This window comes from Trichoderma evansii (genome assembly GCF_050947405.1).
Source record: "Trichoderma evansii strain SZMC 28006 chromosome Unknown GGI43scaffold_17, whole genome shotgun sequence".
Classification (NCBI taxonomy): Eukaryota; Fungi; Ascomycota; class Sordariomycetes; order Hypocreales; family Hypocreaceae; genus Trichoderma; species Trichoderma evansii.
In genome coordinates this window covers 292,130-317,550 of record NW_028145189.1, presented here as the reverse complement: position 1 = coordinate 317,550, position 25,421 = coordinate 292,130, and the positions used below count along the sequence as shown (strand labels likewise).

Here is a 25,421-nt window from a genome sequence, read left to right as displayed (position 1 = left end):
CTGATTATCAGAATAACGGTCAACTCTGGGCCCAAAGAGAAGTGCGTATTAATTTTGATGTGACTGGAGAATCCTAGCAATTCTCAAGTTTCTGCCAGGGCAACTTGGTTCTGAAGCTGCTGGTGCTGCGTAACACTAAAACTTCGCGGCCGACCTCTCTTCTTTTGTCGGGTAGGAAAGAATTTCAACGTCTCCAAGCCAAATGAGTACACTGGCAGACATGCATTAGAAACAAAAACTGCGACAAGAACAATGATGGAGAAAATAATGGTAAGAAAAGCAATAGCAGATACAGGATGCTGCCAGACGACCCAAGGGCTGCTTTCGACGGAGCCGATTTCAGCTATAGCAGAGCTGTTTTGCATTGTGCAAGAAAATGGGCGAGCTCAAAGCGTATTTATAAATCGAGAGAGCATAAGTGTTGAGGAGAAAGTGGTATCGAGGGTGTGTTTGGGAAGTTTATGGGCAGGGAAAGGGCAATAGTAGAAACCTCGAATATGAGGAACCAAGAATACAAGAAAGAACAAACAAGGAAAGAGCAAGAACTTTCTACGACTACAGTTTATAAAACAACGTGACTCGGCGATAATTGACTCGTGCATAGTATATAAGGTATTTGAATTGACTCTATAGACTAGAGATACGTGATGTACGGATAGGCACTCATATGTCTAGAATATATACATAAACTGCGTGTCCTTTGCCTTTTTTATCCTTTAAAAAAGTGGACATAATTTCTTGATATCGACTACATAGGACCAGCCTGTTTCTGAAACCAGGTAAAGACGCTATAATGCGAGTAATTAAGACTCATTCTGAAAACATAACGTTTGGTATTGCGTAAAGGGGCGTTGCTTATTTGAAAACGAGACGAAGGGACTGGCAAAATCGAAGAGCTCATGCCGAGGCATCTAGAGTTCGACGCAGATTTCCCTTGACAGCCTCAATGGTTCCTTCTTCCAGTGCTAGGAAATGAATCTAAATTGATGTCTTGGTTAATACGAGCACTCATTTAACGGCCAAACGGGGTGGAGGAGCGCTGCACAACATACCATATCGTCGGATATTCCTGATGCGCCATACAATACCGACTCAGTCAAGGTAGACGCTACTCCTTTCTTCACTCTATCCTCCCAAACACCGTCCCAGTTCCATTCTCCAGGCTCGCGAACCGTCGTGGCCTGAGACGACGTTATACTCTTGGCGTCAGATTCGGGAACATCTCCTCGTTCGCTACCAAACTCTTTGGTTGTGTCACCGCTCAATATGCTGAGTCGGCTCAGTCTATACATCTTTTTGTCATCGACTTTCTCTTGTTTGCGCCTATGTGTACGCCAAGCATGCCAAGCTCCTGGGTTGCCAGCTGCAGAAAGAGGTACTGCATCGAGAACTTCTGCTTTATCAAACGTGCTTCGAATGTACTTTAATAGGGAGTAAGTCGATATAGTCTTTGGATCTGTTTGCATATACCGCGGCAAGTTCTTTTCGGAAGCCGGTGGCGGCTTGAAGCTTCTGCGCCTTGACGATTTTGTAGAGAATATTGATGGTGCTAGACTGCTCCTTCGATTATGGCCTCTTGCGGCTTCTGGTCCTTCGGGGCCACCAAACCACTCTGGAAAGCCATGCTCCAGGCTAAAGCCGCCAGGGGGCAGCTTTGGTCTCTCTGTGGTGCTTTTATCGCTTTCAACGCTTGCAGCGTACATGTGCGTCGTCAAGGGAGTGATGAGAGGGTGGAAGATGTCCGTTGAGAACGTAACCAAAGGTGGAGCTCGAGGGTATGCATCGGGAAACAGAATTTGGAATCGAAGAACAGCCGGAGCATACGGTCCTTGAAGCAGAGCGGATTAGCAAAGATAAGCAGACAGAAGGAATGGTGTAAGTAGACGAAGTGTGCCTCAACGGGCAAAGATCAACTTCGAGATGGAGGAAAAGAATGTCACCAAGCTTACCATGGCGAACGAAAAGCACTGCTGACCAAAGTGCCGGCTCTCCAGGAGTCAGACTGACAAACACTCCCTCGGGGCAAGCTTGCTTCAATCCAGCGCTGCGATAAGGGGTAGCGGTTAGCTGACGTCAAAGCATTGTTTACTTCCAAACAGTCGGGTCTTCCAATCAATTGCCCGTCATATACGCAACACTTACAATTCCGACAGCAAGTGCTGCCGCCACAGCGAGGGAAGATGCCCCAAATCGAGAGAAGTCATGTTGGCCAACAAGAATTTCCTTAATTACTACCGCATGGATGCAATCAGGAGGTGTGCATGCTTCACTAGATGACATTCGCGACACGTTCTAGCGTAGGAGTTGGACGACATCCCGGGTAGCCGGGTTGCGTAGGCGGTGAGAATAGGCGGTGAGGCATTCTGCCGGGAAAATAGTAAATATTTGGAAAACCACCGCGGGGTTGAGACGTCACTGATTGTTGAACCCTCGCATCGCGGGGCTGGGCGGTAATGCAATGCAACATTCTTGAGCTTCCTAGGGCGATAGGGGGATGCAAGAATAAGGGGTAGGTACACAAGCGCAAAAAAAAAAAAAAAAGAAAAAAAAAAAATATTCGTTCGTAGAGAGAAGATGACATTATTGCTTTTGTTTTCCATTCCGGGTTTCAGACAAAAATCCCGTTAACTGATCAACTTTTGCCAAACCTATTCTATAAAGGTATATCCAACGAGGGAAAAGTCGTTCATCTTTAGCTTTCCAAGGGCGATCCAAGTAGTAGCCGCAATGTTTGCAATCACATCTAGTTCCCCAGTCTCTTCTCAATCTTGCCCACCTCCTGGGCCTTGATTTGCTTGATATCGTCTCGAGAGGCGTTGTATGATGCAGTGACCTGGTTGAAAGGGTTTTCGGGGCTCTTGTCAAACTCCTTCCTGATCCTCTGCTTGCGTTGCTCCAGTCTGAGACCTGTGCCGCTGCCATCCGCCTTCATCTCGGCAAGCCTCCGCTCTTCATATCGGTGGTAAGCGGCAGCAAATCGCCTTTCCGGGTGTTGATCAATCTTGGAATCGTCTCCACCGGTTGTCAAAGATAGGGCATCCAGGGCGTTGTCTATACCGGAGGCACTAATGGCGCCGAGTTTGTTGTCGTCGTCCAGCTGAGATAGGTCCAGACCCCGAGATTTCTTGACTGCTGTCTTGGATTTCTTAGGCTCTGCGCGAGCATTCAGACTAGCCTCCTCTTCCTTAGCCAATGCGTCCTTTTCAGCTTTCTTCTTTGCGGCCTCGGCTTTCTTAGCGGCCTCTGCCTCCCTAGAGAGAACCAATGTTAATCAAAGAGCACAAATTTCCCGTAGCGGTGCGCAGAGTGGACCGTGTTGACTGCCCGAGAAAAAGGGGGCGATGGTCTGGACACGTAGCTAGCTATGCGAGGCGACTTCAGACAGCAGAATCTGCCATCGCGCCACATACGTACGTACTTTTTTGCGTTACTCTTGGCTCCCTGAGCCCACTTGTCGTCCTCTGCCTGCTCCCGCTGGGCTTCAACGACGGCGTTCTTCTTGGCCGCGGTCTCCGCCTTACGCGCGTTGCCAGCGGCCTTCTTGCTGTTGTCCGTAGCCTTCTTGCCCGCCATTATGACGTCTGTTTTGGCCTCTTCCGGTCAGGGCTGAAGCGGGTCTCACGGCTCCTGGCCGGGCGGCGTTATCGAGGTGTTTTTCGTCTACATAAAGTCGTATGAGCCAAAGTCGGGGGCGGGATGGAAAACAGGGAAAGGAAATTAAAGGAAGAGTCAATGGGAGAAAAGGAGGGGGCGTGTGCGTTCGTCGCGGCCGATGGCGAGGGCTCTGTCGCCGTCTACTGGACCAGCGAAGCGTCTGGCCATCGAGCCTTGCAAGGTATCACTGACCGAATGGACCGGTGTGCGCCTGGCTGCAGTTTGTTTGCTGTGCAGCGCCTGTACGGTGTCTCCTGCAACGCCACTCGTCTGGCAGGGCTAGATCGGGGTCTGGCCGAGTTGCGATGGCGGCGCTGATCTGGTTCGCTGCGTCTCCGGTGCGCGTCCGGTTGCTAAGCTTATCCGGGGATAACTATCCGAGAGGCCTTCCAGGATCTCTGCGACAGTGTCTTTCGCTGGGAGCCTGTGCTGGGAGCTTGAGTCGATGAGGTTTGCTGCGAATTGCAAGTTGCAGGTCGAATGTGGATGCGGCGCGGACGAGCCGACAAATGGCTGCCGGCGGTCCTAGCCCCACTAGCGTGGCGTCCGTGCGATTTCAAGGCATCGGCGTAAGGCAAACATCCCACGTCCTTGGCTGCCTTCAGCTTTCGAGGTTGTTTGCCTTCAATAGTGTCGCTAGGCAAGTTGTGGCTGTTTGAGATGGAGATTTTAGATTTTACAAGGAACTTATGTGCATCGGCGCAAGATATAGCATTAGCAGATGTATGGTCTATAAGCCCGTTTGTATATAGGTAGTTTTCCGTACTATGACGTAGGTACAAGTAAGTATTCGAACAATTGCTTTTACAATTCAACCAAATTTGGTCAACAAAAAAGTGTGGAATATGCATTCAAGTGTAATATTGAATAACTATGTTAAAATGAGATAATCTCCTTTATTGAAAAATTATAGCATCATTTCATGTGCTATATTAACATTTTTAGGATCCAACTTTATTGGGTATAGTTAGTTCCCGGGTAGTGAATGAACTACAGCCAAATAGTAGGTACTCTAGTACGCTTTGTTTTACTTCTCCTTTTTTTTTTCTTCCCTTATTCCATGGTTTACATCATTACCTTTTGTCATGCCGTCGTGCAACCCTCGCCAACACAAGGCCGGCCAGCCGCTCTCGACCGCACTCGGCCAGCTCCAGCTCCAGCTCCAGCTGCGCTCGCTAGCCCCTCGGAGATCCATGCCATGTCTTGGCGGCTACTTGTGCCTGCCTCTCAGTTTGGGCATGGCGCCGAACAGCTCCCTCTCGCATGGTCAGGCCTAGATCTCCCGCGCATCGAGCCAATCTATGCGTTTACGTGATAGCTGCATGCTCATATAGCAAAAATATGCGAGCATAAGTAGGTGATGAGTGATGGCGAAACAGTAGTATCGTGCTAGCAGTACTGACTACTGCTGCTGACCAACACTTACAAGATGAACTACTGCTAGTAGTATGATATCGCATATGGCTTGCTGCCCAGTTCGGCCCCCCCATCCAGCGCATGAGACGAGACAAGACGAGGCCAAATCTGACCTGATCTGACCTAACCTGACGACCTGATCCACAGAGGAGAGAAGTTTCAAAAGACAGAGGCCCAGAATTGGACTCAAGCCATCTCATCCTCGCGTCCTAATCTTTCCAGCTTCAAGTCACACAGCGGCCGCTTGCGCTCAGAATCCCTCGCGGCTTGATCGTCGAACCTGGATCAGGGCCCCGTGGATCCCCGGCCGGGCCGCTAGTGGACCCCCCGGCAGCTCATCAAATCACGAATCATCAGCCCAGCCGCACAGCACCAGCCGCAGAGAAGCCCCCCTGCCCAAAATATGGTTCCTTTTGGGCGTCCTGTAACGATGAGACAATGAGATCTTGGTCGCCTGACGCCGCCTACGTCACGCCGGCGCCGCGGATATCAGCCGCCCATCACTAAAAGGGCATCTTCAGATGGCCAGTGGGCGGGCCCTAGTAGACCCCAAGTCTCGCATCCAAAATCTCACATGGCAGCACCACCAAACGGCCTGATTGGCTCCATGCTCACCACCCAATATCATGGGGAAGCTGCTAGCAGTGCGTGGAGAAGCTGTGCAAGGCTGTTGGAAAGAAGGGCGCTTACAAGGCACCTCGTTCCTGTACGGATGTGATGCTGGGCTTGGCCATGCCATCTAGTCGTGTTACACGCCCGAGACTATTGAGAGCGAGTGCTACTCTACCGCCGGCGCACTCTGCACGCCCAGCACAATGGGGGATCCCTGGACACGAGCTCTCCAGCTGATGGCCCTCACTGCCGTTATCACACCAGGTCGGTGGCCGTGTTTACAGGGGGGGTGTAGGCGTCCACGTACGGGTCGTAGTCTGTCCTGGAGTCAGCCCTGATTACTTTGTACCTCCAGCTGTGGAACAAACACACGCACACACGCGCGCAGGACCCGCCTCCCAACCACCAGGTGCTCCGCACATCCGTTCCTCAACGAGTGTCGAACTAGCTGTAAGAGTACTACCTCACCGCGGGTGCGTGGCTGTTCACTGCAATCCCATCTTTGATCCTGGCTCCAGCGCTATAATCCACGGCCCGATCCTACCAGTCGATGCCCTACCACGCTGTCGGGATCGGAGAGGGTGCCAGATCAAAACTGAACCAAAAATAAAAACTAAAAAACTAAAAAAATAAAATAAATAAAGAAGTCAAGAAAAGGAAGAGAAAACCAAGGAGAGCCCCCCTGCGCTGCCACGACTCGTGTATAATATTACAAGTCGCCTATACCGTTCGGAACCCGGGCGCCACCGTTTAATATCCGCCGAGCTCAGTAAACGCTTGCACGCTGGCGATCAGGCTCGAGAGACGGGTATATTCGCTCTTGCTCACTGGAGAGGGGTCAAAATACCTCAAAGCACAGCTTGCTACAGCTTCCTAACAATATCAAGTCGTGTGACACAGGCGAGCCTAGCGTCTTACACCCGCAGCAAGCTCGCGTACATGATGTATGATGTGTGAAAAGGAATGCTCTGCCACAGCCTACTCTCCAAAAAAAGAAACAGGAGAGTGAAAGCAGCAGAAGAAGGAAAATCCAAAGTGGGGATCTTACCCAAGCAGCTCTTATCGATCCAACAAAGCTCTGGGGGTTAGGCAAGACGCCCGTCACGTCATGCAAGCAAGCCAACTTGGAACCTTTTCCGGCGTTTATGGAGCTTCTCGTTTTCACATGAGCAGCTGACGGTTACCTCCAACAAGGTACCAAGAGCGCTATATACAGCATCAGCCACAGGCTTGGCCTGCATCGTCTTCCCTCTGACTCATCCCATCTATTGGGGGTTTCCCAAGTACTTTGCTTGTATCGGTGCTTGGCTGCATGGGGACGCGCCGATGGAGCTAGCTTGTACAAATATGTACATGTAATGGACGAGTGAATCTTGGTACTGTATAGTCTACCCCAACTACTGCTCTGCCAGCTGAGCAGGGATAATACTACAAGACCCAATCAATCCCACGGGCGAATCGCATCGGATAGGGAGTCCTCCGTAGGGATCATGCGTTCCGACATACTAGAGCCAACAAGCGAAGCAGTGTGATTGAGCTTTTGCTCCGTTTTGGGGCATCCTGCAGGGCTCAGCACAGCCTGGCGACGCATGAGGTCGATCATCGCCGTACTTATTGCAAAAAATTGCTGTAGCGCCCCCTCTTCCTCATGCAAGAGGGGTCAAAGAGGAGATGGATTTGCCAACAGGCATCACTTCTGGGCATCCATTTGGCTCACTCACCGGTGAATAAATGGTCAGCTTAGCGAGGCACTCGAGCTGCGAACGGATGCAGAAGCTCCACTGCATGCTTCCCATGTAGTCCATCATTGGGTGACTTGAAGGGATTTCAGGCCATTTCCTCTGTATCACTACTCTTTTGTGCATACAGTATGCTGAGAGCTGGGTAGTCGTATTGCGGGCACGAGCCAACAGATTCACGCCCAATCTGGTTGAACGTATATCCAAAGCATTACAGGGGCCACGGAAACGGTGAGCCTAAAAGCCACTGCGAACTGTTTCGGTGTACTCGATGCCTTGGAGACTACACGAAATAGCCATAATTTTCTGCCTGGAGATGAGCAAAAATCAGCGTGGCCGTCCTACCCGAGACAATCATGTTTGGTGATTGCGTTGGCAAGTAAACAGCAGAGCCAGAATCAGAACAGATACACCTCTCGCTTTCGTATCGCATTGGCACCACTGGCCAGCTGACCTTGAGTAATACCCCTACGCAGAGCTGAACTCGCATTTGTTGCCAAGGCTAATATATTCCAAACTCAATTGGGCATTCCTTGCTCCGTGCCAAGCATACGCCTCCTCTGTTGATGATTTGTATTTGTTGCAGCCGTCACTTGTCGACTTTTCTGCGCAAAATGATAGATCAGGCTCGCGAGGCTCGTCTCACTATTAGGTAGTATGCCAATACTACCTGGAGCGTAACTCGAACCAAAATTAAGCACGGCTGACGGTCCATGCTGCAGCTGGCCGCCCGTCTCTGATGATTCGTTCGAATACGTGCTTACAAAACGCTTCATTGATAATACGGAGCGGCCTCTGCGGAGAACACCGTAATACGGAGCATGCGTCTGTTTTCAATGCTTGTACATGAACAGCGCCCCCAGAAACCACCATCCTCGTCACAGATCCCAGGATTTTGCGCATGCTTTAGAACCGACAAGCACCGTACCGAGTGCTACTGCAGGTGTACATTGCCTCCCTAGATAGGTTGTATAGTACGTGGTACTGGAACCTACAGGCTGCTCTCCATGCGTTCATACAGAACATCCATGGGAACTAGGCTTATGCAAGGTAGGTACATATGGAGCAGTACAGAGTACTTGTTGGTACCATTGATGTCGTGAATGCCTGCGGCGCGCCGTATGGTGTACGAAGTACATCCGTCATGCTCGTACCTGTACGGGTACCTATATCGTAGCCGTCGCCGTCCGGCTGGATCAGTTCGGAGATCAACTGAGCTCTAGTTGGAGATCGCGGATACGGAACATTCGCCTCGTTCGCACATCAGCCCATTTTCGTCTAAACAGCAGATTCAAAGATGCTAATTTGGGATGTGATACCGATGGGAGCAACTCCACGCCTGTTTGCAAATCCTGCAAGCTCACAAGCGAACATCATTGTGCCTTGTCCTCAGCCGATGGCAGATTCTCTCATAATGCGCATTTGAAGCAGGTTTCCGCGCTCAAGGGGGGAACCAAACAAAACAACCATATAGGGAGATCCGACAAGCCTTGTGACCGCTTGTGATCACGAGGCGAGGAGGTTTACAAGTAAGTGACTCCGTAATGGGACAAGGTGCAAGGGCCAGGATCACAACCCAGTTCGCCAACCTCTGTCTATTGCCTACCCCTGGCCCCCGTTGACAAGGGCTCTCTTTGCTTTTACGCCCGCGCAACCAGTCATACAAGCAGAGTGCATTGGCGGTCGATCCCTCAACAGCCTAACGTTGCTGAAAATGGTCTTTGCCAGGAGGGCTTGCAGGCGGCCAAGCACTATTACGAAGTACAGCCACGGAGTTCTGTTGGTACCCCATGTCCAGGCAAAATCCTTCGCGGCTTTTTGGGAACAGGCATATTGGGACAAGGACCTCAGCAGCAGCACGATGAGCAAGTCGCTCGCCATAGCCTACCATGATCAAGCTGGCTGGCCAGTTGTGGATCTCCAAACCTTGAGGATTAGAAACACGATTCCATCCCCGGATAAATAGTTCCTTCGGTGTATACCGCTAGTAGCACACTATTGCTGATAGTATTCCGTGTGTGTTATCTGGTTGAGCACAAGTATAGCCTTTTTTGGTGCTGCAGCTGCGAAGTACTCGACTGCATCTCTTTGCGCATTTGGGCAGCATTATTCGCCTAGGTAAGGCAGTCTTCCGATGTCACTGCGTGAAGCCCAGACCTACCGTCGCAACAACGCAGGTATACCGATTATCAGCCCACCGCATGCATCAGCGTATGTATTTCGAGATAGGACGTAATTTCAGACCGCCAATATGATTGCAGTAAACATAGTTTCGTATATTCACACCCCACAGCCACACCGGTCGGCGTACTCGTATGTAGAGATTGGAGCGATTTGACCTGAGGCTTGCAGAACGCAGCAGCTCCGGTTGCTGCTGTTACTGCCACCGCTACCGTAACAAGCGTTGCAACCGAGGCCCTGATCGACTATAAGGCTGATACATAGTTTAGGTGATTAGAAATATCGGATCGGATACGACTCGTCAAAAAGCCTCGAAGTTAATCATAATCTTTGTCGCGAATTATCACTCAGCTTATCCCACCTATGCCGAGACTTTAATAGGACGTATGGATTTCTAATATAGGTCGACAGATATCAGAAAAGCATCTTATCCGGAGTATTTTGACAACGAAATACTACTGTGCAACATAACGCATGCACATATGCCCAACAACCATGCCAACGCACTGCGTCCCTTCTCCGTAACGGAGGGATATAGGCTTAGCGATTGGTAGCCATGCAGCTAGCCGACGAATGAGCGAATGCCGCTTCATCGCTGGCATGCTAATGCAACTTGCATCTCCTGGTAGCACGAGGAAGGCCATGTGACGCACTCACCTCTCTCGCATATGAAGTGTCAAGCGCGGTACAAGCCAATGACCTTTTTAAAACCCATCAATTTTGACGATCAATTTCAAGCCACACACATACACAGCTTGTTGGTATCGCAGCCGTACCGGCCGACGCCTAGCGCCAATAAAGGCAATCGCCTTGACAGCATCTCATTCGCCCGGAGCCCAACGGTTTAGTTCCCCGGGTGTGGGTTCACCGACTGGAGCGCCTTCGCATCTTGCTAGCAGCTTTTTCAGCCCAAACGAAGCGCCGTAGTTTGCGCCCTAGGTCCAGTTCTAGTCAAGTGTGCCCACTCTTCGAAGGTTTCGAGAAGAAAAAGAAAAGAGAAAGGAACAAAAAGACCCCACGCGGCTTCATTTGCTTGAAAGTGGCGAAGGGGTAGGTTTGAAGCTTAGCAAACTAAAAAACTCGGCGTACCTACCCATCTCATGTGGCGGGTCTCTCTCGGTGTGGGCTAACGCAAATCGTACGTTTGAGGCCAGATCCATGCACTTGATACAAGCAGGAGATGGATTTCGCATTATGCAACCCCAAGCAAAAAAAGACCACAAACAGGTGAAGCGTACTCAGCCGCACGCGCGGATTGGTGCCTACCGTCTGGCACCTGGATATCCGCCCACGCAGCATAGCAATTTCTCGTCTCAGTGCGGAGTACCTTATGCGCGCATGGGCTCTCTTGCTCCCTACAGTCGGAAGCAGAGAAAGAAAAAAGGTCGTCTCCTTTACCGCTGCCCCCTTGACCGGTTGGACGTTCGGCATTGCTCGTTGTCCCTTAGACTGGATGCCGGGATGTTGGTAATCAATCTGGGACTGGATAGCGCACAGCATGGGTATGAAGGCATGTACGAGTATGTACAGTACGATAGAAAAATTTTCAACAATTTGCCTTGGGCCAGCACCTAGGCGGTAGCGTGGCAACAAGGCCGCGCCGGTCATTAGAAGGACTGGAGAAGCTCTGACAACAGGAGTAGCCCCAAGGGGGGGCCGCGACCCGGTCAGCCGGTTTGCTGGGCAAGCGACTTGAAACGGCTGGAATTTGAGTGACATGCTAGGCAAAAGATCAAAAGAATCCGGTCGCCGGGTCGATGGATTCGTCTAGGCTGTTCCCCTTTTCCTCCATCTCCCTCTCTTGCCAATCAGAGGCGTCAGCATGGAACCCACCGAGCTTTGCCAACTTCCGCGGGAGGGGCACCATGCGGCGCTACGGCTAAGTGATGGCATATTTTTTTTTTTTTTCTAAGTTTCTACCGCCCCTTCTGTAGAAGCTCCTTTCCGATGGCGGTCGTAAGTTTACTGCGCCGGCGGAGGCGGATTGGCTCAACCGGACGTGTGGACAGTGTGCCGGCATAACGGAAGGACTCCCCGAATTGCGATACCCTTGGCAGCACTGATATGCGTTGAATCATTGGGTAGCGGTCCCTGCACTAGCTGTTGGTCATGACGACACTGTGCTGAGCTGGACACGAAAGAAAATATGGTGGGAGGCTGCTAGGGTAGTGAGGGCCCAGAGATGGGATCTGCTAAATCAGTCGATGAGGGAGGATCACGAGGGGGAGTAAGTGTCAAAAGGCAAATCCATCTGGCGGTGAGCCCTAAGCCCTCGATTCGAAAAAGCAAAGACGTCAACGAGACGGGGAGAGGGGTGGTGCGAGGAGAGGGATCTTTTGCATTCTCATAACTACCCAATGCCGACAGCAATACCTCATAGCAGAAAGAGCTTTGATCCTGGGTGACACAGAAGCGCCGTCGTGGCGATAGTCTCTTGACTGAGTGATTGCAGCAGTGCTGACACTCACCAAGCATGCTAGTACGAGTATGTGTATTCGTAGTCGCCGTCAGCTGTGGCAAGGGTTCTCTGAGAGGGACAAGAGATTGATCCCGTGGCCCATGCGACAAGCATTATCGTGGTGCACGTATATATTGCCGTAGAGTCCATCTCTTATTTCTCCTGCTAATTAGGGTTTTATTTTGTTTCTTTTTTTTTTTTTTTTTTTTTTGCCTTTATTTCTATTACGTTGCGATTTCATGCCAGGCACGTTAATCTGGGCTTCCCCAATTGCTGCATGTCATACATGCGGCCACATGAAGTATGTGTGAAGCTGGTAGGGTAGACCCCCGTGGGTGGCTTACTCGGCCTTGTCCTCCGTATAAGTGTGCACCAGTAATAGAGTAGGTACTTCGTAGAGATTTTTCCCACCCAACAGTGCCCCGTATCTCAGGTCGCCAACAAGGCAATAAGGGGCGCGTATCTGAGCACCGGGCGCCCCTTAGATGCTGAAGGTCCAAGCTTGCCTGTAGCCCAGCAAAAAGGTTTCGTGGAAGGCCATGGCCACGCTGGGGGGGCCGATGAGCATGGTGATGCTGGTAGTCGCCGTCCAACGTAATGCCTGAAAAAAGAAGCATGTTTACCGATGACCTGTTCCTCTTCTCCCCCCGCTGTCAACGAACGAATCTCCACAGCTCCTTAGACGCCACGTACTCCAGCGCAGCATGTACAAGCACAGCCCGTGTCTCGTATACTCCATGGACACCTCTGAATAGCTCCTTGTTTGCTTTGCTCGGTGAGGAAATAGAACTAAACATACATAGCCTTAGAGTAGCATTGGGCATTCCGTAGTAAGCGGAATACTGTTGAATGTAGCCAATTATCATCAAGGACGGAGTTTACAGGGTATCACCAATATGCACCCCGTGCAGCCGGTCAACCCTTTGGCGGATTTTTTTTGAATTTAGATCAGCGCGCAATGCGCTTGAAACAAATTGCATGCTAAAACGGTCTCATCTCGCTCTCTTATCTCGCCGCGTTGGCGGAAGCGTTGCCGCGCAAAGAACGGTGATGGAACCGGCGGCTATAACGGCGGATGCTCACCATGCCCCCGTCTACTAGCAATAGCACAGGGAAGGCCAACCTTGTCTGTGCTTCCCACTGTCCCGGGCTGGCGCCCCGAAAGCCTAGCTGCGCTAGAAAAGAGGAAAGCTTGGGTGACAGTGTGCGTTTGGTGGAGGCGCGCCCAGGAGAATGGTAAAGTACACCACAAGTACACAATTTTAGAGCCTCTTGTGGTGGAGTCGGCAGCTACTGCTAGTATTACGGCACCTGTGCCGCTGGTGGCCTTTGGGTCCGGAGCGTTGGACCAAAGCTCTGTCGAAACCAGGGGTGGTTGATCCTGGAACGATGGTGGACGCTTCTTGCTTACTAGCACCTGTGCGGAAGAACACCCCCCTCTGGCTATTAGACCCTGTTTCCTTGTGGCGCCCATTGTCCATATAGCTAGATGTTCGGATAGGTGGTGAATAGTGTTGCTATATGTGCTATCATCCGACATCGCCTTTTGCGAAGCAGCCACTCGTCAATTGGGGGGCTAGCTTGTTGTGACTTGGTTGTTTGACGTTGATTGATGCCTATTGGCTATGTTATCGCTGCAGTTGTTTACGAGTTCCGATGAAATATCACGGCTCGCAAAACACATCACCGCCGTTTCTTTTAGCTCCAACCACTCAAGCCACCATGAATGCTAGTACTAGTAGTGTTCGCCGGCATCGAGTCCCCGGACATGGGCTAAGCTGCCTAACAACCCTGGTGGATTGAGCAAACTTGCCGCCCGTCTGGCCGGTACAATGCTGTGCTTGACCTTGCGCCTACAGCATGTATTAGCTGATTGGATGCAATCTCCAGGTCCGCTACCTAGATTCTTCGTTCCAATCTCATCTCGACCACTCAAGACAATGGATTTTTTTCAGGGTAGAATGACCAAACACTCCAAGAGAAACTCCTTCGCTGCCTTCTTCCGCATTAAGTTCCTGGGTACTCGCGCCGCAGCCGGTGTAGCGCTAAAATACCCCTCTGATGGAGCTATTAGCCCCTCGTATAAGTAATATAGGCTGTTCAAAGTGGTAGTTTCAAGTCATAGTGGTATCACCGTAGTTGTGAAAAGACTCAGACGGCAGCGCAGGCAGTCTTGGCAATCACAATGGGGTGTGTGTGGAGATAATGGACCTCATCTGAGACTTTGGGCGTGCTTCGTAGTTGGGCAATGCAAAGCTGCTCCAAATAGCTTTTTTTTCCCCCGGCCCTCTTTTGACACACACATGTTGGGGTTTTTTTTAGATATCCCCACGCATTTCGGAACCTTCTCACCACGTGGCCTGCGCGTTTTTCGCAATGCCTAGCATATCGGAATATTGGTCATTGCTGATCTCAAAATTTTTCTTCTTGCCTCTCTCAGCCTCCTTCTTCATTCCTTCACCGTATGTTGTCTCTGGGCTTTACTACCAGGGACAAGAGGCGCCGCATACCCTGAACCCGAGTGCCCGCATAGCTGGCTCCAGGACCGAGTTACACAAGCCGTCCCTGGTAGGTGGGCTGGACACTATGGCACCACTCTTATGCGACAGTCTCAAACCTGCGCCTACATCATATTGCAGATTGAGACCGCTATGAGTGCAGGACGGAAGTTGGGCACGGACACAGGCACAAGCTGAAAATACAGGCGGTATTGACGCAGCCTGTCGCAGCTCTCCCTTGGACCAGTCTCGTCGACTCTACAATGCTTGCTGTGCACGGCCATAGCAGCAACCCAGTAATTTCCACAATGACATCAGTTCCCTCCCTAGTCAAATTTGGAAAGCGGCGTTGCCGAACCACTCTCTCTCGCACTGATGCCGTGGAACCATTTCCCCTAAATAGGTTCCCAAGCGTACAATTGGGCCGCGCTGCGAGATGGCATACACCACTGGGCATGGCGCTTCCTTTCACTCTGCGAACCGTTGTTGGCATGCCGCTGGCTGGATCAGCAGGCCTGTCAGCTGACCTTGGACACTTTACTGTGGCAGGTCCAGGACGGTGCAACCTAGGAATGGATGACACCCCCGATGTGATTAATAAGTACGCAGGAGACAATGAGGGAATATTGACGCCGTTCTGCCGTCGGACGCTTGCTTGGACGGTTCTCCGCCTGGTCTCCCGATGTCATGAAGCCGCAGCAGCGCTGTCAGATCATGACTTCGCTGTGTATCGAGGGTACGGCTGAAATGCCGTGTATACGATTGCATTTCTGACCAATGGCGCCTGGTGGCTCATGCCTGTACTGGCCGGGGTAGCTTGGGAGGGAGGGGAGAAAAGAAGGCTGAAAAGAGTGCTTGACAGGCCTCTGTCTCTTTACTTCCGCATATATGTATGCACTCATACGCAGCATGGCATCATGTGCTCTGTAGCGGCCGGGCGTGTCGCTAAGCTGCTGTCCATCGACCACTCAAAGTCGGTTTCCTTTCAGAGATACGCGCGATATGCCTTGCTGATGACCAGGAGGCGCCGTGCAGCATGAGAGACGGGACATGGCCGGTTGGTGAGATGTAATGTCCTCTTTGGCTGGCTGTGATAGATGGGCCCATCCATAAGTGCATCTCCTCTCCCCCGGCGCGGCGGTAGCCCGCTGAGCAAACAGCCCGCAGGCTGCACATTCCCTGGCTGTCCTTTGTTAGAGACGATAAAATCCTTAATAGTGGTAGGGATCTCAGCACGGTACCTGGGCCTGTCTACAGCTCTTTTTTTTTTCTTTCCTTTTTCTCCCCCCCCCTCCGTTCACTACACCCTGTATACCTGGCGAGACAGGATTGTGACGAGACATACAGCTTCACCGGCCCCACACAGGCCGTGGGTGTTGGTGAGTCTCGACCAGGCTGTGATGCTCCTCCGTACATCGTGAAATAATTAGAGTAGGTACTAGGCGTGGGTAATTAGCATTAGCACCTTACCGCCAGTACGGAGTACGCTTGAGCTCGTACGTCACACATCAGACATCCACCCACATTCTTAGGTCCTTGTACATGTATACTGTAGCATGTCCACTTGCAACAGCTTGACTTACATGCAGCCTGCCGCCACACCGGTCGCCGTTAGTTAGCTAGTGGTCGATGGCACGAGCTGCTAGTATACAGTAGTGCTCGAGAATAGCATCGCTCTGTGCTGTGAGGTTGGGCAAATATTTTATTGCAAGGCGTCCAACGGGCCGAGCCAACGCATAGCGGCCTCGTCCCCTCGCCCATCTGCCATTCGCGTGGTCAAGCGATACAACTGTGACACCAACCATAAGGGCTAAGACATGTTAGCCATATGGTTCTGAGATACCAAAGTGATGGCGCATCCTACGACGTCAGGGTCAGGGGAACATTAGGAGCCGCACCGCACTTTGCTGCCTCCCTACAAGTATTCCAGGTTATTTGTATTTATGGTAGAAAAGAGTGCGACGGCGACTGAGCAAGAGAAGAACGCGGGATTCTTCTAGGTGGCATCAGTTGTACTGCTAGGACTAGCTTGCAGCTCGAGGGTGCGTGCGCATACATAACTTTGCGCCTACTTCGTACTTACATGAGACCTGCATGCTAGGCTAGCACATCAGATAGATGCGGTAGGCCAAAGAGGCGCTTTCTGTAACAGTCTACACAATAGTGGTACGGTGTAGAGACATTTCTGCATGTCTCTCGCCTCTGCCTGTTGAGAAAGGTTTAGTTGGTCCACTGGTAGACCATTGTAGAGCATAGATAATGTTCGAGTACACGTAGGGCCACATTAAGCATATGTTGTGCCAGCTCCCGGACAAGAGATCTCGGGTGCTGTGATGGTCCGCATCGGACCATGGCCTATAGCGATGATGAGGGAGAGGCGTATCTCCCTGTGCTTGCCCAGCTCAAATTGCACTCGGGAGATTATGGCACCGAATTTCGGCGTGTCTCTCAAGCTTGGCATAATAGCATTTTAATATAGCAACCAACAGCGGCCGTGCGACCTCTGCAGCCATCCGCTCAACTTATCACGAGAGAGCGATGGCCTGGTCGAACGACAGCGACGCACACGAATCACTTGGCCGTGCGAAGTCGAGCAACGTCCTAAGCGTCTGCTCTATCCTGAATTTCTGACCGCTGGCTTGGTCGTAAAAAGAAAAAGGGCCACCGCTGCCTTGTACCAGTTCAGACGACATCAGTAGAAAACGGTAGCGGACGACAAGCCGCTACTGTCAGTCCAAAGAATAAACGGCCAACCAGCTAGCCGCTTGCTATTATTGTCGGACCAGTGCTCGTACCTGATGAAAAATTGCACTACACTCACTTTGTTCTCCCTGCTCACCCCCTATTGATAGCTAGCCTTTTCACGCCCCTCTTACCTTACAGTATAAGGCGCTGAGAAAAGTAGCTAGCAACCGCGGCCTCAGAAGTTCTCACAACATTTGGTGTTGGTGACGAATTGCAACAAAGTCGGGAGGTACCGCTGGCTAGGGAATGGACGTCACGATGGCATCTGAGCCTCAAGAGTGTAGATTGATTTTGATTTTGATCTATTTTGCGGTTTTGTTTTTGGGAGGTTACGCAGGCTGAGGCCTGAAAAATACGGTGTGCAATACGGCGAGCCGGCTGCAGCAGTTGCGTGCACCGCAGCAGCCTCAACGCTGAAAAAGCGTGCTGTTGTCGCCAATCGCGTCTGGAAAGAGATTTTTTTTTCTTTCATTTCTTTTTTCCCATTCTCCCTTCTTTCCCTCTCTGCCCCCCGGCCTTTTCTTTATCTCCTCTCTATCTCCATTTTGTGCGAATTTGCCGTTTTACAGCAGAATTTCTCTTCTTCCTTCGATTCCGAAGGATTTTTGTCCTCCACCCCTCTCAGAACACACTCCTCGCATGCCGCTGATTTTTTGTCTACAGTGCTGTACCTATAGCAGCAGCAGCAGCAGCAGCATCACCACCCTCCTAGGTGTATCCACTATCCGGCCCCCTGCCTGGTCTGGTTGGGTCTTAACCAGATCCTGGCCCTGGCTTCTTTTCGCCTTGCTAGGCTATGCCTGTCAGTCAAAATGCCACACCATCCCGATCTCAGAGATATCCATTTTTAGGGACACCCCAAGGTACAGGTGTCTACCGCTGACTCGAGAGACAGCAGCCTCAAGCGGCACCCCAGCCCACTAGAAAAATTGCCCTTGCCGGGGGTATTGAAATGCTTGTACAAGGCGAATCCCTAGCCTGGTTCTTCCAACTCTGTTTTAGGTGTTCTTTCTCGGCGCGCGTCACCGCTCAACTTGTTGTTAGCGGAGAGACAATGACTTTGGACCATATAAGCCCCGATAGCCTCTGTCTCTCCTGGTGCTCCGACTACTACATATATCTCCCGCCTTCACCGGACATCCTCTCCTCCTTTCTCTCACATATTCTATTCACAAGTTTGCCTCTTGGATACCCATCTTACCTTCTGATCTTTGATTTAACTTTCATCTGTTCTGCATTGGAGAGTATTGCCATACAGTATATATCCGCAACCTTCTTTCATCGTTGTCGCCTACATACCTGCTGCCTAGTTAACGTACTGGCCTGTAACAACAACCCAACTTTTGTCCATCAACATCAATCAGCTTCATCCTGTATCTCGAAGCCGAAAACTCGCCGTCGCCAACGCCACCAAGTCTCGTGTGTGTCCGTACACGCTAGATACGAGCCTCGTAAACTTTGTTGCTCGGCTGGTAGCTTTTAACAGCTTATCCCGTTTATCCCGGTTAAACAACAATCTCACTTTCCAAAGCCACCCGAGGCAGAAAACCGGTCCAACATGCGGAGGTCAACTTCCGTGTCTCGCCCTCGGCGTCGCAGCTCTGCCACTCGGCGCAAGGAGCAGCTGCCACCTTTCCCTGTTCAGCAGATGTTTGTACTTGGTAAGTATATTTCGGCTTGGGTCCTAGTTTGAAAGCATGTCGTGGTTAATTTGGTGATTATATAGCCTGCTGCAGATTATGTGAACCCATTGCGTTCATGTCCATCTTCCCTTACATTTACTACATGATTGAAGACTTTAAAATCACCGAGGATCCGAACAAAATCGCTGTCTACGCTGGCATGGTAACTTCTGCCTTCACTCTGGCCGAATTCGCAACTGGTGTCATGTGGGGAAAGTTGAGCGACAAGATTGGACGAAAGCCTGTTCTTCTCACCGGTCTCATTGGTACTGCTATCAGTGTACTCATCTTCGGATTCGCTCCCAGCTTGCCCGTCGCTCTCTTTGCGAGAGCAATGGGGGGTCTTCTCAATGGGTATGAGCTTCCGCTCTCATGATATTTTGATTTGTCCGATTTCTAACCTTGTTCTTAGAAACATTGGCGTGTTGCAGACCACTGTGGCTGAGCTCGTGACTGTTAAAGAGCATCAACGTACGTGTATCTGGCCTCCTTAATATGTTGCCGATGGAAGTAATGCTAACGAGAGTACTTGACAGCTCGCGCTTATACTATCATGCCTATGGTTTGGTGTATCGGCTCAATCATCGGCCCCATGATTGGTGGTGCTCTGGCTCGACCCTGCATCAGCTATCCCGACTACTTTCCCCGCGGCTCAATCTGGGACCACTATCCATACCTCTTGCCTAACCTCTTCAGCGCGGCGACTGTTCTTTTTGGTGTTGTTGTGGGTATTCTATTTTTGGACGAGACTCACCTTGCCAAGAAGGGTGAGAAGGATCGCGGTCGTGAACTCGGTGATCGAATTACTTCATTGTTTGGCATGTTTACTTACGGCCGAGCCAATAAGCACGAAAAGCAAAGCCTTCTCGGCAACAACAAGGTTGCTGGATACGCTACCCTTTCCAACTCTGATGCGACCAAGATTCCTCGTGGCAGAGAGCGACTGCCAGATTACCGGAGCCGAGAGACGTCGCCCCAGGTTCCTTCTCAGGAGAATGCAGAGCGCCAGGCCATCTCCACCACCGAGTCATCTGAGATGCAGCCTGATCAGCCCACTAATGTTTTCACCAAGCCAGTTGTGATGAACATCATTTCATATGGCATTCTTGCATTGTAAGCTCATTCTGTCCCACCTAACCAGGCTCATGTCATGCCAAGATGCTAATTTAGTTGGCTAGCCACACCATCACTTACGATCAGCTCTTCCCGGTTTTCCTAAGCACTGCTCCCCCCAAGGAACCAATCCTCGAGCTCCCATTCAAGTTTGTAAACGGATTCGGTCTTGACACCAAGGCCATTGGCGTCATCATCTCCGTCCAGGGCTTTTATTCCTTGCTGTCAAACTATCTGATTGTGACACCTATCACCCGCCGACTCGGACCTCTTCGCCTCTTCCGTCTCATTGCTTTCTCCTACTTTGCGCTGTACTTCGTTACTCCTTATGTGGTACTCCTCCCAGAGAGCCTGAGAATGCCCGCCATTTATTTCTTGGTTATCTGGAAGTGCACATTTTCGACAATGGCGTACCCCAGCAACGCAATCCTCCTGGCCAACTCGGCCCCATCCAAGCAAGTACTCGGCACAATCAATGGCGTCGCAGCGTCCACGGCAAGCTTGTGCAGAGCTCTTGGCCCCACTCTTTCTGGCTTCCTCTACGCCATGGGTCTGCAATCCGGCTATTCTGGCCTCGCCTGGTGGTTTAGCGGTCTAGTCACCATTGCTGGCGCCTATCTCAGCTCTCAAATCACCGAGAGCCCCCAAGCACCTCTCATGCGCGATTACGATGATGATGAAAGTGTTTAGAGTTTTTAGAGTTTTAGTTTTTGGGTTCCTCGACATCAATCCCACCCTTCGAGATGGCTTCGCAACTTTGAGAAATTATCCGCATTTTTATTTTATTTTCATAAACTGGGGTAATCGATTTTTATGTTTTCGGCAAGCGACTAAAACAAGCGTGTTTTGAGTTGTCAAGCGATGATTTTTATCGGATTTAGCGACGCTCTGAGAGGATTCGCCTCTCTATTTCAACTTTCGCCTCCCTCGTTTGTCTTATATATTTTTTATTGTTTTGAGATTTGATTTATGCATTATTTGGGCAAACAATTTTGGACACATTAGAAGGATATCGGAGCTCTAGGATAAACAAGGAACGGAGCAACTTTTTATTTTTTATTTTTTTTTATTTTTTTTTTTGAGGGCTTTCCCACAACTTGGATTCATATTTTTTGGACGACAAGAGACACAGCTGTACGGTAGCCATTTTCTGATGATGGGTGGATCGGGAGACTCGGATCAGGCCGGTGTGGAAACTGAAGGCCAAGGACATGGATTAGGCTTATGGTTTTATCGGGAATATGACACAGGGTATTAGGATACTGGATATTGGACACTGGGCATTCGGAACGGGATACCGGACATGGAATATCAGGCTTTGGAAACTGGAACTGGGCTCTGGAAAGCCACGGTTGGTTGGTTGGTCGGTTGGAGACGAATGGACCGGGACGAGGCATGATGGGGTAAGACGGGATAGCATGGAACGGGATACGATGGGATAAGGGGCAATGGAATATTTCTGATTAGAGGTGTTTGATGATGGTAACTACGGGACCTTCGTTTGGAATATTGGGCACCGACTAGGTAGCACGTATTGCACTAGGAGTACATTGGTTTTAGCCACAGACTTGACAAATTCAAGAAAACTTTGAGTGGCAATCTGACTAGTCTGGTCGTCTTTGCGGTGAAGGTGAGCTTTTCGGTATTTGGCAGCCCCATGGGTTCTGCAGTAGTTCCAGAGAGGCCTGACCCTGGTGCCTGACTAGGTGAGACGCGAGATGGACGATTTGACCGGGAGAGAGAACGAGTGAGGAGACTTAGTGGAGAAGAAAGAAGCCACATGGACGGGGAAAATGGTTTGAATGAGCATTGAGCCAATCGGGACGTCTAGGCATGGCCAGAGCTACATGTATAGAAGCTGGGTGACGACATAGGGTGGTAAGTTGGGCTGCTACCATGCAAAGATGGGGGCGCCTTTCCCTCCCGAAAACAGTTGATGGTGTGAAAGGAGGCGTGTGAGCGTGTGTCCATGTGCCCGCGCTAACGTGAGGTGAGGCATGGAACAATATGGCACGGCATGGGATGGTACCACTTCATACCCAGTAGGTAGGTACTTTATGTGTACGAGTGATGCTGGCGTGTAGGTACACGTATGCTGCTGCTACCAGTCGTGTGCTTGATAGTGCTGCTACCGCCATCTCCTATTATCCATCGAGGTAAGTACATAATACCCCTATTACCATTAATATTTCGCGGAAGCATAGTGATACTTCCAGTGACGGCAGTGCTGGCACCCCGTAAGCGGCATTTGATGGGCTGTGCGTCAGTAGTTCTACGGATATCGGAGTGGTTTGTGGTATGATGTGAGAGAAGATGGATGGGGTCTGTTGGTTGGGGCGAGGCGGAACGAGGGGAAGGGAAGGGAAGCGAAGGGAGAGGGGTGTGAAATTGGAGAGAGAAAAAAAAAGGGGGGGGGACGGGGGGACGGGCCAAGGAGAAGAGGAGTGAAAGAGAAGGGGAAAAGTAAGAAAGAGAGAGAGATCTATGTAAATAGAATGTACGGGAGAAGAAGTACTAGCATGTGTATATGCTCGTGCGTGGCCTTTACCCCGGATTTGCTGAGTGGGTGGGTGGGTATTAGCTGCGGACTTGTGGGAAAAGAGAGAAATAGGATAAAGCTACTAGTATAGCGGTATTCTCCGTACTTTAGTGTCTGTATGAAGATGGAGTATTGGTTAGGTAGGTATACAAGCAAAGTGATGGAACCGTACCTATGCAGGAGGTGTGAGTGGTAGTGTCGTGGTACAAGTGTTTGATAAATTGCGAGCAGATGCGAAATGAAACGAGCCTTGACGAAGAGAGAGACGAAGTGAGGTGGTGTGTGCATTGAGAACAAATACTAGGTACATGGGTACTGCCACTTACATGTTTGCACCTGGTAGGTATTATTACAAGCACTCCGTACACTAGTACTATTATTACCTTATTACCAACTATTTGAAATCCAAATGAGAGAGAGAGACGGAGAGGGCAGAGCTGGGCATAGAGAACAAGGTACTTAGCTAACTACTACTACTAACCTGGCTAAATACCAAGTTGCACGGCAACTACCTACATAAGGGCCGTATACTAAGTTAGCTTGGAGTCTGCAGAAACCTAAAGCGCGGAGAAGCTTCCACACCTTTGGTGCTATTTTGCGGTAATCTGTAGTACCGGCCGGTAGTTACCTTTCTTTCTTCTCTTTTTCCTCGTCTAAACTGTCTTGTCTATTGTGGTGTTGTTTATGAGGGCTCTGGCTATGTGTGCGTGCGTGTGTGCGTGCGTGTAAGTACTGGTAACAACTCAAACTTGTTTCATCTTCTCCTTTTATTTTTTTACCCTTTTTTCTTTTTTTGGGGGGAGAATATCTCCGATTGGTAATTGTGGGGTTGTGGGCAGACAAGGGAAATGTCAGCTTTGCAGATAGAGAAGTCGATTTGACGGGAGTTGATAAGGGAACCTGTACCGCACAAGTACCTACACCTCGTACAGGCTGCACACTACTATTGTACCTTGTATAATACGCAAGCTAGGCGTTAAGAGCACAGTATACCTGCTTATGGTAGGCACCAAGGAGGCATAATATCTCGAGTGGGAAAAAGGAGGATTATGCTGTGACATTCCAGAAAGACATGGGATGGATGAAAAGTTGGTCCGGCCAACTGCATTCACGCCAGTCGTCCATGCAGACAGACAGCAAGAAAAGCAGACATGGGAGAAGGTTTAGAAAATAATCGTTGCCGCGGTTGCCTGTGCCTGGTGCCAGGTGCCAGCTTCGGCCCCCAGTTCCAGGGGACTAACAGCAATGATGCTCAGCAAGGAGCGGCACGGTAGCACAGAGGATGAGTACGCGACGTGCAGATGTCAGAAAAGGACAGGGTTTCCCCTAGTCCCTGTCCCAGCTGCCAGGCAGTAGCGCGGCCTAGATCAATACTGTAGCTATATTTATAATGTAGTTGTATGGATATGGACGGTACTCTGCGCTTGATGGAAAGGCCACTGTACGGAGTAACGGGGAGTAAGGTGGCATAGCCGAGACACAGCAGACAGCGCCGGCAGTAGGATTTGAGAGATGTGGACATCGCGGGACGTGCATGGAAGTACATGTAGGCATAATGACATCAACTCTGTGCAAGCAGCTGTAGGGGCTGTACTCTTGATCCACTCGGCTGTGTCTAGCATAGATAAGGATGAAGCTCAAGCCTCTCTTTGCAGGCGTATGTATAGCCTATCTCAGTATACGTGGTGCCTAATAGAGATTTGCGGTATGACAAAGAGAGAAAGAGAGAAGCCAACTTTAATAAAGCAGTGCAGCAATGTGTTACACGCGCGGTTCTTTGTAAGTTTAGCATTAAGATCATCAATCGATACTAGTAACAGTAAAGACCCTCAACCTATCAGCACTACTTGCCTGCCCAATAGCAATAGCAACACGGAGCACTAGAAACGCAGTGCTCTGACTAAGGCATCTGTGGAGACAAGGTTATCCTCGCCGGCTCTGTATCGTGCGTGAGCCGTTGTTTATCGAGTTATCTCCATTTACCCCATAATATGTATTACCAAGCCCTTCTTTTACCGAGGCTCTCGATCGAACTTACATCAGCACGTAACAGGACTGCTCGTTCCCTCCCATATAAAAGGGTTGCAATCACGAGTCTGGCACCAAAATCCGGGGGAGGCTCTTGAGCGCTTGTATTTCCATAAACAAGGGATCTAGGCTATTGCTCGGCTAAATTATAGAAAACAATGGCAGCAGTGATGGCTGCGTGGCTGGCCGCTAAAGAGAACTTGAAGTAAGAGAAATAGAGAAATCGAGAGGAGAGATGCAGTCTAAATGCGGGGACTTGGCTTCGCTGCAGGCGGCTGGCTCAGCCCGAGGGAGGGGCCTCACTATCGCGGTGCTCTGTGCTCTTATCAACTGCTCGGAATTCTACTAGCACTACCATCTATTGCCTTATATGGGCACTCTTAGCACCGTTACTTGTGCTAGCAGCGCGCAGAAGGCGCTAAATCAACAGCATCGACAAGTGTCAGTGCCACTTGAAGCCGCCGCTAACTGGTAGTGCTATCTTTGCAGGTACGCGCGAGCTCGGCGTGGCCCCCCGCTATTTGCAAGTACACGCTGCGCCGAGCCTCGCTGGTTCCGTGGGGTTCGGTGTCTGAAGGACGCTACTCGTGCTTTTATCGCGAACTACGAACTACCCACCATCTTTTTTCCATTTCCCCCAAGCAACTACATGACATACCTTGTCTTTGGGCTTTCTCCCCCTCGATCCGACGGTGCTGAAGCTGCATCCCTACCTGACCTTGTTCTATCCCGTACGGCCTGTCCTATCGCGAGCGC

At 50.5% G+C, this 25,421-nt stretch overlaps 6 protein-coding genes across 6 annotated transcripts; 1 reads left to right on the top strand and 5 right to left on the bottom strand.

The window, feature by feature from the left end:
- Window positions 1-897: 897 nt before the first annotated feature.
- GGI43DRAFT_385926 (ubiquitin-conjugating enzyme/RWD-like protein) lies at window positions 898-2,204 on the bottom strand (the record flags this gene model as incomplete). Its single annotated transcript, XM_083203723.1, has 4 exons — window positions 898-978; window positions 1,053-1,828; window positions 1,950-2,044; window positions 2,143-2,204. The coding sequence occupies 4 exons, from the start codon at window positions 2,202-2,204 to the stop codon at window positions 898-900; spliced, it is 1,014 nt and encodes a 337-aa protein (XP_083058309.1).
- On the bottom strand, window positions 2,128-2,662 carry GGI43DRAFT_116364 (uncharacterized protein). Its single transcript, XM_083198984.1, has one exon. It carries the CDS (start codon window positions 2,579-2,581, stop codon window positions 2,270-2,272), a length of 312 nt encoding a protein of 103 aa, XP_083058308.1. The 5' UTR covers window positions 2,582-2,662; the 3' UTR covers window positions 2,128-2,269.
- On the bottom strand, window positions 2,474-3,886 carry GGI43DRAFT_116325 (coiled-coil domain-containing protein 124). Its single transcript, XM_083198983.1, has 3 exons — window positions 3,847-3,886; window positions 3,419-3,660; window positions 2,474-3,251 (listed from the first exon to the last, which is right to left on the bottom strand). The coding sequence occupies exons 2-3, from the start codon at window positions 3,571-3,573 to the stop codon at window positions 2,744-2,746; spliced, it is 663 nt and encodes a 220-aa protein (XP_083058307.1). The 5' UTR covers window positions 3,574-3,660; window positions 3,847-3,886; the 3' UTR covers window positions 2,474-2,743.
- Window positions 3,887-10,473: 6,587 nt separating this feature from the next.
- On the bottom strand, window positions 10,474-11,542 carry GGI43DRAFT_116227 (uncharacterized protein). The gene has a single exon (XM_083198981.1). It carries the CDS (start codon window positions 11,319-11,321, stop codon window positions 10,701-10,703), a length of 621 nt encoding a protein of 206 aa, XP_083058306.1. The 5' UTR covers window positions 11,322-11,542; the 3' UTR covers window positions 10,474-10,700.
- A 652-nt stretch (window positions 11,543-12,194) lies between these two features.
- GGI43DRAFT_116271 (uncharacterized protein) lies at window positions 12,195-12,979 on the bottom strand. The gene is made up of 2 exons (XM_083198982.1): window positions 12,860-12,979; window positions 12,195-12,701 (listed from the first exon to the last, which is right to left on the bottom strand). Exon 2 carries the CDS (start codon window positions 12,675-12,677, stop codon window positions 12,312-12,314), a length of 366 nt encoding a protein of 121 aa, XP_083058305.1. The 5' UTR covers window positions 12,678-12,701; window positions 12,860-12,979; the 3' UTR covers window positions 12,195-12,311.
- Window positions 12,980-19,011: 6,032 nt separating this feature from the next.
- GGI43DRAFT_116158 (major facilitator superfamily domain-containing protein) lies at window positions 19,012-20,995 on the top strand. Its single transcript, XM_083198980.1, has 4 exons — window positions 19,012-19,339; window positions 19,398-19,456; window positions 19,522-20,098; window positions 20,164-20,995. The coding sequence occupies exons 1-4, from the start codon at window positions 19,062-19,064 to the stop codon at window positions 20,786-20,788; spliced, it is 1,539 nt and encodes a 512-aa protein (XP_083058304.1). The 5' UTR covers window positions 19,012-19,061; the 3' UTR covers window positions 20,789-20,995.
- Window positions 20,996-25,421: the final 4,426 nt, after the last annotated feature.